Here is a 16,636-nt window from a genome sequence, read left to right as displayed (position 1 = left end):
CTTCCATTTGTTTCATCATAAAGCTATAACTAAAGTACATACATTATTACTTAATATTCTGAGTGTTCACAGAGACTTGGGTACTAATGAATTTATAATATATGTTAATTTATTCTATTTATTTATTTATACTTATGAATTTTTAATATATATTTGAATTTAAATATTTTGAATGTTAATATCTGGAACAGGTTTTTTAAGTTTAAGTTTCACAACCTTGAACAAAGCTAGTGGCAGTCTTCTTTGACATGATAGATATATAAAGATTGACTTTATTTGATTATGCTTACATATTATTCAGTATATATTTTATAATATTCAATATTTTTATATATTTATTTATTTATTTATATATTTATATATTTATTATGAATAAAATGTTTAACATCTTACCATATATCAAATTTGATTCCTTGAAAAGGCTGAAGTAATTAAATAAGCATATATTATATATGAGCTACTAAATGCTATATATGAAACAAATGACATATGCTGAAATATGCTGAAATAAATGTTTTTATATTGTTTTACAATGTATTTAAATACTAGTAAGCCTTGTTTCAATGTATTACAAATGTTTCAACGTTTCAAACTTGTGGTTCTGCTTATTTTATGCTTGTCCTATAGCCTTAAAAAGAGCTTCTTTTAGTAAATGGTTTGCTTTGATTAAATCAACAGTCAATTGATTAATTTTAAACAATTGTTTATTGGCTGTGCCTCCCTATAAATATGTAGCTACTCTTCATATTAAATTGTCTGAAGAAGCGATATACGCGAAAGCGCTTACCGTTTGTCTTTCTTGTTGTTAATAAAAAGTTTAAGTAACGTGGAGAGTCAGAAGTTTTTTGTTTTATATTTATCGTTGGATTTAACTACTGACTCCTTAGCAGTTAGAGATCTGTCTTGTTTTTTATCTGTTTGGCGTTTTTCGGATCTCCACTGCACACATTATGGCTAATATGGAACTTGAACTGGATTATAATCCGGAACCGAGGCGACTAACTAATGACCAGCAATGGACTGCTATAACTTCATGTAAGTCGAATCCTTTATTGGCTCTGGACCTGAATGTTCCCGTTTCAAATACGACAGATACAGATATTGCTAATATTGAACTTTTTAACTCAAACATGAAAATGCTTGAGAATGAACTGTATAAATTGCAAAGGATGATATGGCAACGCAAGCACCTAGAGGCGTGCCTTCATTACAAATTGATTCCGAGAGGGATGCGTATACTTGTCATGCCAACGTATGGTGATACGCACCCGATGCTGTTGAAAAAATGGCAAGACATTAACATTGAAGCTAGCTATAAACACATGCAGCTCCTCATTGATTATTTTGAGCCGCTTGAGACTGAACTATTATCTAAAGTTAATGATATTAACTCTGAGCTAAGAAAGAATTTTGTTGATCCTTTTTGTACACGGAAACTTGAAAACATGTACAGCCAAGTTAATACCTACGCTATGAAGCTTCAACAAACTAAACTTAAGAAGCTTCAACGTGACTTTAGAGATTTTTACACAGGTTGTGTGTTTATTTGGCCGAGGAGATTTGATAATCAGCCCATAGGAGAGAACTCTGGTCCGAATTTAGCGCCCTTGGACCGCACCTCACAGCCTACTCCCATTGGTTTACCGGCATCTGAACTTGGTGCCGGCAAAGATACGTCACAGGAATCATTCACCACGCTGCCTGAGACTTTTGCTTCAGTTACTAGTGCATCTCTCGTCTCTACGCCACTCCCGAATCAAGAAGCCAATAATGCGGCTAAATCTTTACAACACAACACAGGAGCTATCAGTAAAAGGCGTACTGATGACAACACTCCTTTTTTACCCTTACCAATAAGGAAACCAGCATTTGTGAAAGGAAGAAGGAACAGTTGGGAAAGCAGAAAACGAAAGCTATCCGGCGAGACGAATGTGTATCAACCAAGAAGGCTGAGGCAGTAAGCACGCTTTATTTCAATTTATCGAGCTATGCTTTGAATGCTAGTGACATTGAATTGCTAAACAAAGGCCTTTCGTTCATCCCCTCACGGGGAAGCAGACTATCTGATGTACTGATTGATTTACGCTCATTTGCACGCTCAGTTAGCTTGAAATTGTTTTTTAATAAGGACATGAATAATGTTACCAATAATGCTGCCAATATTCCACTGTATAAGAAGAAAAGTTCTTTTATACCTGTTATGCCAGCTCATATAGATTCTTTTGTTAAGCTGTGTGAAACAGATTTTTACAGATATTTTTATAATGGAAGAAAGAAATGTGCATTTTTTAATATGTCAAGCAATAATATGATATCGCTACGAAACCTTAGTCATGACTTTTCATTAACCTTTAGGCCAGTAGACAAAGGGGGAGGCACAGCCATATTTGATACTGTTGATTATAATTTTTTAATGAATGATATGCTGAAAGCTGACACTACTTATCTTTTAATAGATCAAAGTAAACTTAATCAAATTATTAAAACTGTCAAAGAAGATTTATATGACATGCTTATGTGCTACCAGATACCAAATACTTTATATGAATTTTTTACTATTGACAGCCCGGTAGTACCTATAATTAAAGGGCTGCCAAAAATGCACAAGGGGACTTTACCACCACCGATGAGGCCGATAGTATCTGGTGCAAAATGGATTACTGAGAACATATCAATCTTTTTAGAGAAAACTTTAAGACCTTTAGTAGAAGCCATCCCTACAATCCTTAAAGACACGTATCAGCTTATAGACTATTTACAATCTTTGGATTTTGTGTTTAGGCAAGATAAACATCTTTTAATTACAATGGATGTACAAAGCCTCTTTACTTCAATCCCTGATGAAACTGGGATAGAAGCTATACGTGATTTATTACAGCATAGTCAGAATATAAGTGGGAATACAACCATTTTAGTTTGTCAATTATTAGAATTGGTACTCAGTAACAATGTGTTTGCATTTGGGGGTAACCTCTATTTACAAACTTGTGGTGTGGCCATGGGGACCCCCTGTGCAAACACATATGCCAATTTAGTTGTACACCACTGGGAATTGAATAATGTCTTTAAACACATTTTATTTCAGAAAGTTTTACTCTATAAGCGTTTCGTCGATGACATTTTAATTGTATGGGATGGCTCAGCAGATGAGTTCTATAACTTTAAAACCTATTTAGAAACAACAACCACGTTTCTTAGATTCTCATTTGAAACCTCTTATTCTTCTGTTAATTTTTTGGATGTTAGCTTAAACATCAGGAGAGGGAAATTAACATCTACGCTGTTTAAGAAAAAATGCTGGAGGAACACAATTTTGAAATATGACAGCATGCATCCGCGTCATACTTTTAAAGGTATACTGAGAAGTCAGTTTACCAGATTAAGTAAAATATGTATTGATAAAGATGATTTATACAGAGAAGCCCATAACATGGTAGAGATGTTTTTAGAAAGAGGGTATGATTATGATTTGGTAATGGAAGTTAGAAATAATGTTTTACCTTCTGAGGATTTGACACAACATGATTTTAAAGATAATCATCAGTTATCTAGTTTTAAAAGTAATATGTATAATTATAGGGAGAGAGTGTCTTTTATTACGACCTACACCAATGACTTTATGAATATTAAGAAAATATTACTCAATAATTGGAAGGTCTTATTGCTTGATGAATCTACTTTGAAAATAGTAGGTACCACTCCTCATATAACCTATAGGAGTAATAGGAATTTAAAATCTCTACTGTGTGATAGAACACCCAAAACAATATATGACATGCAAATTATAAATGATTCTTTAGGAACCTACCCTTGCCACAGTTGTAATTATTGTAAGTTTATTACTAAACATCAAGATTTTATGCATCCAGAATTTAACTATATTTTTAAACCGAGATTTAAAGCTACATGTGATACTTCTGGATTAATTTATTTGGCTACGTGTGAATGCTGTAACGCATTCTATGTAGGCCTTACCAAAAGGAAACTTAAAAATAGAATATATAACCATCAATACGACATAAAGAAGAAAAATGAATTAAATGCTTTGGCCAAACATGTAATATCTAACCCATCGCATTTTTTTGTATTTAGGGTGTTGCAAATTGTGGAGGTCACAGATAGAGGTGGTGACTATATAAATTTGATCGAGTTAAATGAATTAAAATGGATTCTTAAGCTTAGAGGCCATTGTCCTCCAGGCTTGAACAATTATATCACAATAAGATCTTTTCTTAATAATCGAAGATGATTTCATAAGATATAGTGTAAGGGACCATATATCATATTTATATTCATATATTCACACATTTACATGTTTACTTATTTATTTATTTCCATATATATAATTTTTTATTTTTATTTTTATATATATTTATTGTAAATTTTAAAATTTATACATACACAATTGTTTTTATCTTATGTACATTATATTCAATAGTTTAAGACAGTTTCCATTACTTAATATTCTGAGTGTTCACAGAGACTTGGGTACTAATGAATTTATAATATATGTTAATTTATTCTATTTATTTATTTATACTTATGAATTTTTAATATATATTTGAATTTAAATATTTTGAATGTTAATATCTGGAACAGGTTTTTTAAGTTTAAGTTTCACAACCTTGAACAAAGCTAGTGGCAGTCTTCTTTGACATGATAGATATATAAAGATTGACTTTATTTGATTATGCTTACATATTATTCAGTATATATTTTATAATATTCAATATTTTTATATATTTATTTATTTATTTATATATTTATATATTTACTATGAATAAAATGTTTAACATCTTACCATATATCAAATTTGATTCCTTGAAAAGGCTGAAGTAATTAAATAAGCATATATTATATATGAGCTACTAAATGCTATATATGAAACAAATGACATATGCTGAAATATGCTGAAATAAATGTTTTTATATTGTTTTACAATGTATTTAAGTACTAGTAAGCCTTGTTTCAATGTATTACAAATGTTTCAACGTTTCAAACTTGTGGTTCTGCTTATTTTATGCTTGTCCTATAGCCTTAAAAAGAGCTTCTTTTAGTAAATGGTTTGCTTTGATTAAATCAACAGTCAATTGATTAATTTTAAACAATTGTTTATTGGCTGTGCCTCCCTATAAATATGTAGCTACTCTTCATATTAAATTGTCTGAAGAAGCGAAGCACTGGCGAAAGTGCTTACCGTTTGTCTTTCTTGTTGTTAATAAAAAGTTTAAGTAACGTGGAGAGTCAGAAGTTTTTTGTTTTATATTTATAAAGTACATACATTATTAACAACTGAACTAATCATACACAAAGATGCTTCATCAGTGTTTACATAGAACGTATTTTCTGAAGAACTTCAACTTAAAAAATAAGAATATGCTCATCTTTCCGACCCTGTTCTATAACTGTTTAGATGGAAATGCTATTTTTGATATGCAGAGGTTAAGATGCATGTTTTTGACTTAGGCTCACTGTAGTCTGGTATTTATTCACCATGAATCGAACAGCCATATACACGAGTACCAACACCTCGCCTTCTAGTCTTCAGCTACCAGTTTATCATGTTTCACTATTGAAACTCAACTGTAATTATACAAGAAAAATGGCAAAACAAAGCATTGCTTTAATCACTACCTGCAGAAGACAGAAAAACTAAAATAAAAAAAGCAGAATCTGATGAATTTTCAAAATATGCAATTATCTAAAGCAAAACTGGAAGAGTAAAAGACTATGATGTAGTGCTGTTTGATGACAGCACATCTGGTAATGAGTGGTCGCTTCACTGTAAATGAATACACCCCCTACACTCACAGTTTGCAGACGGTGCATTGCATTAACACATTATTAGACTTGGCTTTCTTGCCTACCATACCACATAAAGACACATACGCACATACGCAAGTGCAATCACTACACCAAGAAGGCTCCATAGCAGCATCCCCTCCATGCACATTGCTATCTGTAGATACTCATAAACACACATACGCACACATGCAAGTGCAATCACTACACCAAGAAGGCTCCATAGCAGCATCCCCTCCTTGCACATCGCTATCTGTAGATACTCAAAACTACCTGTAGCTCCAGTTCAGGCAACACTGTCCAGCAAGATCTAATTACATTTTCGAATGACCCACTTGGCATAAAGTCATGGAATGCCTTTTGAAATCATTCGGAGAGGAGAAGAGCTGTGTAATCAGCACCTGGTTATTTAACTGACACAATCAAAACAGTAAGTGATGGGATTCTAACACAAAACATTCATTTTTCATTTCTACACCAATGTAGCTAGTTTTGGGGAGGGAACGGCAAGCTATGGGGTGCATGCACATCATGCTGCACTCTGCATTTCCTAAGTCGTTTCACGAGTTTTACAACATTTACATTTGACTATTGCATCCATTTAAGTCTCGCACCTGTTTCAGGCACTCCTGCTGCTTTTCATTCCTGTCCCCCACACGGGCACTCATTGCGCCTGCAGTCTTTACATCAGTGTAGGTGTACGTGCGTATGACATGCATGTACTTCTCCTTAAAGGTAGTGGAACGGAGATTCTTTTTTTTTTTGTAGCTGTTGAAGCTTCCTGGCCACACTTCAGGTATAAAAGTGGGAGGGCACTCATCCCTCCCCCTCGTCCGGTGCCCTATGGTTTATTTATTCATTTTAATTAATGTACTTTTATTATTATGTGTTCGCATAATAAGAAAAGTAAATTAATTAAAATAACTAAATAAATGAACACAAAATGCACCCTTTACTAGGCCGGCCTGTATGGTGCCCTAGGCGGTTGCCTAGTTTGCCTATGCCCAAGGCCGGCTGTGTCTATGTACAGCATTATTTACAAGAATCAGGTTATAGGTTTACAGTAATAGATGTATTAGAGAGGCAAACAGAAAAATATGATGCATGCAGAGAGTCAGGAGATAGAATTAAAAGGAGAGCAGTAAGATGTCAATTAGCAGTTTGATAAGGACAGGACCAAGCACCAATCTTGTTGTGTCTGTCGTGTCTTTCAGCATTTCCCGGTTTGGGGGTCGCCACAGTGGACCTCCAGTCAGCTAATGATTGGCAGTAGATTTTTATGTGCCGAGTTGCCGGCCCTGATGCACAACCTTCAATGAAGGTACACCCATTCATGCATGTCTCCACACAGAAAACGCTCTAGCTGAGAATCAAACAGGACAACATCTTACTATGAGGTGACAACGCTACTGCAGCACCACCAGCGCAGTTCAGCACCAATCTGCATGCAATTAAGTCTTTTTGGATTCAAAAAATGTTTGATTTTATATACACAGAACACCTAAGGCTTAATATTTTCTTCAGCATACTCAAGTGAGGGACTATATCTTTTTATTATGATGATGATGATGATGAAGATGATGATAATTATTACATACAGCACTTAATCCAATAGTTCAACAACTTGACAGCAGTCTTAAGGATTCTTGTTTTTTTTTTTTTTGGATAAAATGGGAAATTATTCTTTTAAAAGAAATGAAAAAATATACTTACTTCAGACATAAGATCTCTTTACACTAGTGTTCATATATAAGAAAGTTATGAATTTTCTGCTCTACTTCTTTCATTGATACTATTTATAGTTTACTTGAATTATTGATAACATTTGTTTTGTATGTTTAATAGTGAGTTATGCAAGGATGTAAGAGGTGAAGCAATGGGGCCACTGTTACCCTGTCTTTTTCCAATCTTGTGTTAAGAGAGATGGATTTTTTTCTATTGATACAAGTGCCTTTGTTTTCTAAAGTTCATTTTTTATAAAAGATTTGTGGTAACATTATTTATTTCATATTTTTTAGTTGATAAATGTGATATTCTAATTCATGAGTTAAATAACTTTTGCTTAGGTAGTACGAGCAAAGCTCTTAGGTTTTGGATATTATTTTAGATGTGTATTTGAGAAGAAATTTGATAGTAAAATAAATAGAAATGAAAATTTGTGAATAGTCACATAAAGAGAAACCATGCCTTATTTATGAAACATAATATCCCAGAGAGCAAAATGATATAGGCATCACCCTTAACCACCAATTATAATGCTCAGCATAGTATTAACATTTTTGGTGAGGTGGGTTACAATAGTATTTCTTTAGTAATAATAATCATAATTATAATAATTGTTGAAGAAATTTACACAAAAAAGGATTGAATAAAAAAGTTAAGACAGGTAACGACCTGCACATTAACTATTCTAGTTTGGAAATATCATCATATAATTTCAGACTCAAAAGAGTAAATGTGAAAAACTGGAACACCATCTGAGGGAACTCAAGGATTGACTTCTCTTCTTAAGAGACTAACTGTCATTTACTTATAAAAAGGGCATTCATCTTAAAACACCTCTAGAGAATGACACTGCCAAAGATGATCTTAACTTGATCAGCAAGAGATTAGGAGTCTGTGTATTTCAGTACAATATGGAGGGTGCAGATACATCCAGGAAAGGTCATTTGCCTTTCTACCACATCAAATAAATCCATCTATCATTGTACCCACTATAACTATAACTACAATGGAGTGATTTATATCACATGATGCATTGAATGCAGCTGTTTTTATGTTGGTAGGGAGTAACAAAAAGGATCTGCTAAAACGGAAGAAAATATTAAGGCAGAAATACTTTATACAGACATACATTGGTCAGTCAAGGTATAAAAAAAAACTTTTTTTCTATCACTGATCATGTACCCTGTGTTTATAGGGACTGAAACATTAAATATAAATTTCAAATTAGGGCAGCTATATGGCAGATTATATTACATGCTAATATGTTTCCTGGTATAAAGGATGCTATCAATTTCAAATGTTTTTGAATGAGAAAAGACTGGGCAAGAAAAAGTAAAATTATTTTAACATTTTTATTTTTAAAGCATTTAAATGATCAATTATAATGACCTTTTTAATGTTTATTGTATTTTATCATATTCTAAAAAAGGTTTTATGTCCATGTAGTCAAGTTGCACACAACATGACTGATCATATGCATATCTCTACCATATATCTGTATCCATATCTACACACACACACACACACACACACACACACACACACACACACACACACACACACACACACATATATATATATATATATATGTACACACACACACACACACACATATATATATATATATATATATATATATATATATATATATGTTTAAGTATATTGTTTATTCTGAAAAAGTCTAGTATATTGTAGGATAAAAAATGTCAATATTGTGTTGCTGCAGAGTTTTGTGTTTTGCCTTCATTTGGCTAAAGTTATACCAGTTCTGCTTATTTCAGTTATTAGACATGATTACATTTCCACATTAACTGTGTGTTTATAGCATAGCACCTACAATTTCCAGGCTTAATATTCAAGTGGCAGAATAATGAATAACAACTAACTCTCTTAAGACATTAAGTTGTTGTTGTTGTGTCTTTCGGCTTTTCCTGGTTAGGGGTCGCCACAGCGGAACTCCAGAACACTAATGATTGGCAGTAGATTTTCACGTGCCGAGTTGCCAGCTCTGACGCACAACCTTCAATGAAGGTATGCCCATTCACGCATGTCTCCACACAGAAGACGCTCTAGCTGAAAATCGAACAGGACAACCTCTTACTGTGAGGTGACAACGCTACCACAGCACCATCACCGCAGCAGTTATCAGTATGAAATCATAATTAGTATGCACAAAACAGAAATTCAAACTTCACCAGCGTTAATTAATGCACTGGCACTGGACATTGAGAAGCATGCAACAAGACAACTTTAACAAGCTCATGCATGATATCTCCTAGATGATGTTAATTTTTGGGACAGTGTGTTTCTATTATCTCTACTTGATTTATTACATAAAATAAGGAAAATTGTTGTTAAAATATGTTATCTTAAAGTAAAGTTATTGGTTAATATTTACACAAAATGCATGCTATGAAAATGATAAAGCACATAAATGTTATATTAGATGACTCAGTATACAAATGATATTAATAAATGCAACATATGCATTTACTGAAGGAATACAATATAATAATGCCTTTATATAATAATAGTTAGCTACCTGTTTCTAATTAAGACAACTGAGGTAAAATACTTACATGTGTATCCAGTGACGTAAGTTACGTCTGAAACTGTTGAATTGTCTGCAGCAACAGCTAAAATGCTGAAGTTGTACTGTGATGCAGAAACAAGTCCTGTCATGCTGATACGTGTTGCAGATGTTGTGATGTTTGAACTAGAAGGCCCTGCAGTCTGTATCCTGTAACTAATCTGGTCACCAGGTACTGCAGTCCATGATAAGTATATTGTTGAGGATGTAGCATTGACAACAACAAAGTTAGTTACTGGTGCTGGTCCTGTAAAATAAGAAACATCTCCTTGTAAATCTATTCATGGATTGCAAAACCATCTTTAATGACATTACTGCTTTCCTTGTTTTGTCACTTTACAGAGTCCTCAAATTTAGTTTTTAACACAGAAAATAAATAAGCTTGTATTTAAATTATTATAATCTTGTTTATGTATCTTCTTCCACTAACTGGAACTAATATGTATTTATTTATTTATTTATTTATTTATTTAAATTTGTTGACCGGGAGTGTCCAACTGGAAGTAGGTCCATTTTCAGTAGAGGCCCGGGGAGAAAAGCTCCACAGTTAAAACAAACAGACAGTAGTTACATTGGATCACAGTGATTAACAATTTAACATAGCAAGTATTTATTTATTTATTTATTTAGCTGCTGTTGTTTAACCAGGATAGTCCATTGGGCCCAAAGAACCCGTTTTCAATGGAGTCCTGGGGAGAAAAGCTCCACATACAGATTATACAAAGATTATGTTACACAATACATAAAATACAAAGATTCATTTCAATACATAGATTATATAGAGAAAAACATAAGTATCAAACAAAACAAGTAATAGAGGCGAAATATAAAAAGAAATAGTATTGTGTTTTTTTTTTTTTTTAATTACTTGGTACAAGTGAGGAGTTGAGTGGTGGAAGCATTACTTGCAACATATTTACAGATGAAGAACATAGTACATCAGTAGACAACTAGAATCTTTATTTGTGAAGTACATAACAGACATTAACAAATGTTACAATGAGAAGTTCCTGCTGTATAATAAGTACTAGGCTTATGAGCATCTGAGCTTGCTATAATCAAGGTAGTTAGTGGAGTGGAAAGAAAGGTAGTGGTTGGATGGGGTGGGTGATATTAGAGTGGGAGTTGCAAGGGCATAGCCAGCATGTTTTTAGGTGCACTTTTAGTAAAGTTTTGAAGTGGGTGCATGATGGTACAGAGGTAATTGTGGGTGGGAGTGAGTTCCATAATTTGGCTATGGTGCAAGAGAATAGTGCTTCACCAGCAGAGTTATTGGCTTTAGTGATCTGCAAGTCATTTTTGTTGCTGGATCGTAGTGGTCTGGTGGTGCGATAGGGTTGGAGTAGATTCTGGAGGGATGGGACATTTAGTGGATGGTTTACTAGTTTGTGGGCGAGTGAGAGTTGATACCACTGAAGGAGGTGAGGGAGTTCAAGCCAGCCCAGTTCAGCAAGTGAGAGACAGTGGTGACTACGGTAGGATGCCCCTGTGGCGAATTTGGTGATTTTGTTGTAGCAGGTCTCTAGCTTGTTTAGATCACATTGCCTTAGGTTGGTATATACTGCAGAGGTATAAAGTAGGGTGGAGATAAGGTGGGAAATTGCTATTGAAATCTTTGTTGCTTTGGTGAGAAATTGCTTATTTCTGTATAACTCTCCTAGTTTTTTGTGGACTTTTTTATGGTCATGGATATGTGAATGTCAAATTTTAGTTTATTGTCTATTTCCACTCCTAGCAATTTGATGTGTTCAGTTGGGTATATGGTGGTTTTGTCTTTTGCTGTGATGCTAAAATGAGAGTTGTTTTGAGTATGTTTTGTGGGTTGCAAGATGAGTAGTTTAGTTTTGTTTGGGTTGAGTATTAATTGGGCATCTGATAACCATGTTTCAACAGAGGAAAAGGCTTCCTGTGTGACTTTTTGCAGTTTTGGTAGGGACAGGGCTGAGCAGATGATGGTTGAGTCATCTGCGTATTGTATGAGTGTGCCATGTTTGGTGGCAGAGGCTAGATTATTGGTGTAAACAGAGAAGAGTAGGGGTCCAAGGATGGATCCTTGGGGAACCCCTATGGAGACAGGTAGTTGGGGAGATATGTCATTATGCCATACAACGGATTGTTGGTGGTCAGACAGGTAACTCTTAATTCTTAACTCTTAATAGTATATACTTTCAATATGGACATACTTCTCCATGCAAGCTTTTAAAATATTTTTTTAATGACTATGCATATTTTCTTTGTACCAAAAAATACAAATTTTTACTAAACATGTCATCCATGTTTTGTCCTTTTACAGCTAAATCACTTTGAGACCACCATTTTTTTGCCATCATTTGTCACAGAGAAGAGTCCATTTTTTTCTGGTGATAAATTCAACTTAAGAACAAAAGACACAACTATTCTCGGGATAGTCTCCCTATTAGATGCAATTTTAATATTAAACACTTTTCCGATATTCTTATTAGGGTTCTTTTAAAGTTCTTTAACAATTCCTATTTGTTTTTCCAGCATGTTCTTACTTCAGACATTTGAAGTAACATACGACTGTCATTACCACCATTTTACAGGAAGAAATAAAATCACTTATATTATGAGTTGTGTGAACTAATTTTATTTGGGAGTATTTTTATTAATATGTAAAGGGGTTTAGTGTGCCAGGTTATAAAAATTGAAAATGAAATAGAATAGGTTATATGATGAGTCATTCAGAAAAGGAATGCAAAGTGTAAAATCTACTTTTTGAGCAATTTCTCCAGCATGCATTTATTTGTTACTTTGCAGTTGTATGTTCCAGTTAGGCAGATGACTGGAATATAACAAAATAATTGGGCCATGCTTGCCATGTGTAACTGAGTGCTAGAAATGTCTTGCAGCATTTTTTACATATTTGGAGAGATCCCTACCATATTTTCACTTTGTTCTGCATAAGAGTTTTAATTCAACAATCTTTGGGGAAGGCTAAGGTGAGGTTAAATGTAAATCAAATGAAATAATTTTAAAATGTTGCCACTTTATCTTTTTTTGTTTACTTACAAATATAATGCTACATTTTACTTCCCTACAATTGTAAAATCATGTATGTTGCTTTTCCAGTTCTCATAAACTGCAAAGTGTGAATGCCTCAACTTGCTTAGCTAAATCCTTTTTAGTTTTTTATAGAAGAGAGTAATTTGATGTTTGCATCAATACCAAAATTCTGCATGGCATTCCCTGTTATAAAACAGCCTTTGCTAGTTATATTTTTGAAAGAATTTTTTTAAAAGATAGCTATGATTACATAATCCCTGGATAACTAAACTCAAGGGTAAAACTGTAATGTAACATGTTTAGAATCTTCTCAAGTTTCTAAAATATCATTCTTTATGAATTAAGTTCTAATATAGGACCAATAAAATATGCATTATCCATCCCTTTCAACCATCATGCATTAGCAAGTCACCACTAGTTACTTAACTGGTATCATGCAGTATTGTTAGTAAAAGATGATGATCAGGAATCATAAACTGCCTTATAGATTTTAAGTCGTCTTTAAACCTTCATGATTAAATGCTTTCTGCCTCCAAAAATTAATAAATCAAATGAATGAATAATTTTGTTACCTATAACACTATAAAACTTATGACACACTTACATATGAATTTAATACAACAAGCAGGTCCTACTTACATGAAATGTTAGCCCACTTCTGTTTCCTTATCTAACTGATATTTATCCAAAACTTATTTAATTTCTATATTTTTTGTCAAGGTGATTATTAAAATAAACTTATCAATGTGATCCACAACTCCATTCCAAAGAGACACAAAAGAAAAATAGCTGTTGCTGGCCTCAATATTTCATATATGTGTTTAAGTACAATTCAGATGAGTTCCTAACATTACAGGATATCAAACTCCTGGACACACAAAAGCCAAACTATTATTTGGATATTAAACTATGTCATTTATGACTATGTTAGTGCAAGTACTGATTAATGAATCATCCTGTAAGTATTTTTCTTCCTGTACATAAATTTTAAAGAATATTAGCTTTTCCGAGCTATAACATACCTTGAGAGGTCTGTAGAAAACTTTGAATAATCTCTCATTCCTCGTTGTTTGCAGTACATTGATAGGTTACTTACATGTAATAGGCTCTTCGTACCTACCACAGAAAATGTGGGAGATCAGGTAGTTGTTGGATATATAATGACAGTACATAGATATAGTTAGGGTATATAAGAATATAAAGTATAAGTTTGGCCCGAAAATCTTTCTTACTTTTTTCCATCAAGGACTTACAGCATCCCTTATGACTGAGCTTAATGTATTCTGTTTGAACCTCAGCATTTTTCACACCATTCCCAGACATTTTCATAGTAACGGACTGCTGATTTAAAAGCTGTGCTGTACTCGTATGGGCGCTACTTTTGTGAGTGTATACATCATTTTTTTATGGGACTACTACAGCAAGAACTGATTTATTGTAATGGTGATTTGTATTTCATGTATGCCTATATATGTACAATTTGCTATTTCTAGCATTTGTAAATCTATTGTTTTTAATGTATCTGCCATTAAAATTACTATTGCAACTGATAAATGTACAGTTACTTTTTTGGATTTGTCATGTGGAGTTGTTTATCTCCATAATAACTTATACAGAAAACCTTTTCCAACTTATAAATGGTCATATATTTTATTTGCTGCCCTCCTTCACTAGGAAGTTCTGCTTTATCCTGAATATGAAACTACCCATAGATGTAGTGTGAATTGTTATTTTTATTAGCGACTAAATTTATTATTCTCTAGTTTTATGAGTGCCTATCCTCTGCATATTGTGAAATACAATCCTTAATGTAATGAACTGTCTTAGTGCGTCACAGTTACAAACAGACTGATATGCTGTTTCTCCATCTGTTTGCATAAATATCTCATAAGAAGTACAAGAACTGCAAAAGTTATCTGATCTGGTGAAAATATGCTTAGCAGACCCACTATACAATACAGGGATACATACCCCAACAAGTGTTTTCTAATTGCAATAATGTGGTAAATAGTTTTGACCAACTAAATAACGTTAAGGGTAATGACAGAAACATCTAGTTATGAAATTGTAAAATTCAAATTTGTGACTTAAGGTGACCCTCTAACCAGATGAGTACTGATCAGATATCTCATACTGTTCAGACCAATCTAAAGGACATTTTAATGACATCAGTAAACAAAAACTGAAAAGGTATATATCCAGCATTTGTTCTTCACCAGAATGTGAATTCTCCATTAAAATAAGTCACTGTTCTTGTTCATGTTGAAATTAATAGGCTAGATTTTGATGTCAGAAATTATTCACAATATAAATTAGATTTTAAGGTGTAATACTACAGGACCTCATGTACAGAATATAGACCATGTTTGAATGTTTTTATTTAAATGTCTTTTTAATTATTATATTAATGACCAACAGATTTGAATAACTGACGAATTATGTTGAAAGCCTATGAATAGAGAGACTATCTTCTACTGGAAACGGATTTTAGTGTTTAATTGCCATTAGGCATTTTGGACTTGGGCTTTGGTTATCTCAAAGATACAAATCCTAGTTACTGCTGCTAAGATTTTAAATGGCTGACTTTCATCTCCGTTAAACATTAGAATGCTATTTATTTTGTATAACAAAAAACGTCATAAGACACTTGTCTCCTGAACAAATATTTTCGTATTGCTTTGTTTAAAGATGTATAATTTCTTGTGTGTAATTACTGATTCAATTACTTTTGTAGTTTATGGCAATCTGACATGTCCTTATGTCTGTTTCAGTCCAAAAGTTAATGCAGCATATAAGCCTCTTTGCTGAAAAAGGAATGATAATTAACATTTAACAACATCTAGAAACACTCTGTCAGAAAATGTGCCAACAGATGATGTACAATGAACATATATAAGCTTATGTCACCTGCTTATGTGAGTAACATGTTATGAATTGCCCTGTTACATGAAGGTTAAATACCTTTGGTAATCCCCAACTCAAAGCAGGAATTGTAACTTGGGGGACCACACTCCAGGCTTGTATTTGATTTTCCCTTCTCTCAGATAAAGCTAAGCAGACTGTTCTGCATCAATTGCATCTGTTCACCAGCCTGTTTCTGAAATACCCAGTTCACTGTTAGAAAACCAGGCAACCAAGATACAGTTTGGGATGTACCACCGTATACCTCAGGGCTGGCCTGTATGCAGTGTGTCCAGCATTGATTTCCAGATTTAGCATTTGGGTGAATAGTCACTGTGTTTCTAGAGACACAATTTAGATCTTATTGATCCCTGCAGGTGTATAGTATATCTGTCTATCAGTGCTTCCAAATACAGACAGTGGGAACATGAACGATGACACACTCACATTTTTATTCTGATGCAAAGCGTCAGGGAAAACTGCTGAACACTGTTAGAATCAGCATGACAATGAAAGCTAGAACAATGTACAGGATCTGGTAACATACTGCATAAGCTTTTTGACACATGTTGCATGCCTTACCTGTTTTTGCAT

The 16,636-nt window shown here is 33.5% G+C and overlaps 1 protein-coding gene across 1 annotated transcript in view; it reads right to left on the bottom strand.

Moving 5' to 3' along the window:
• Positions 1-16,636, bottom strand: part of LOC122801341 (mucin-19-like) — a 938,154-nt gene that overhangs the window by 505,452 nt on the left and 416,066 nt on the right. Inside the window, exon 26 of the mRNA XM_044070881.1 lies at positions 10,107-10,364. Coding sequence (XP_043926816.1) covers positions 10,107-10,364 — 258 coding nt within the window. The remainder of the gene's footprint in view (positions 1-10,106; positions 10,365-16,636) is intronic.

Source organism: Protopterus annectens, chromosome 4.part1 (assembly GCF_019279795.1).
Source record: "Protopterus annectens isolate FY-2018-M chromosome 4.part1, PAN1.0, whole genome shotgun sequence".
Taxonomy (NCBI): Eukaryota; Metazoa; Chordata; order Ceratodontiformes; family Protopteridae; genus Protopterus; species Protopterus annectens.
The sequence above is the reverse complement of the archived record's forward strand: the minus strand, read 5'-3'. Positions and strand labels throughout refer to the sequence as shown.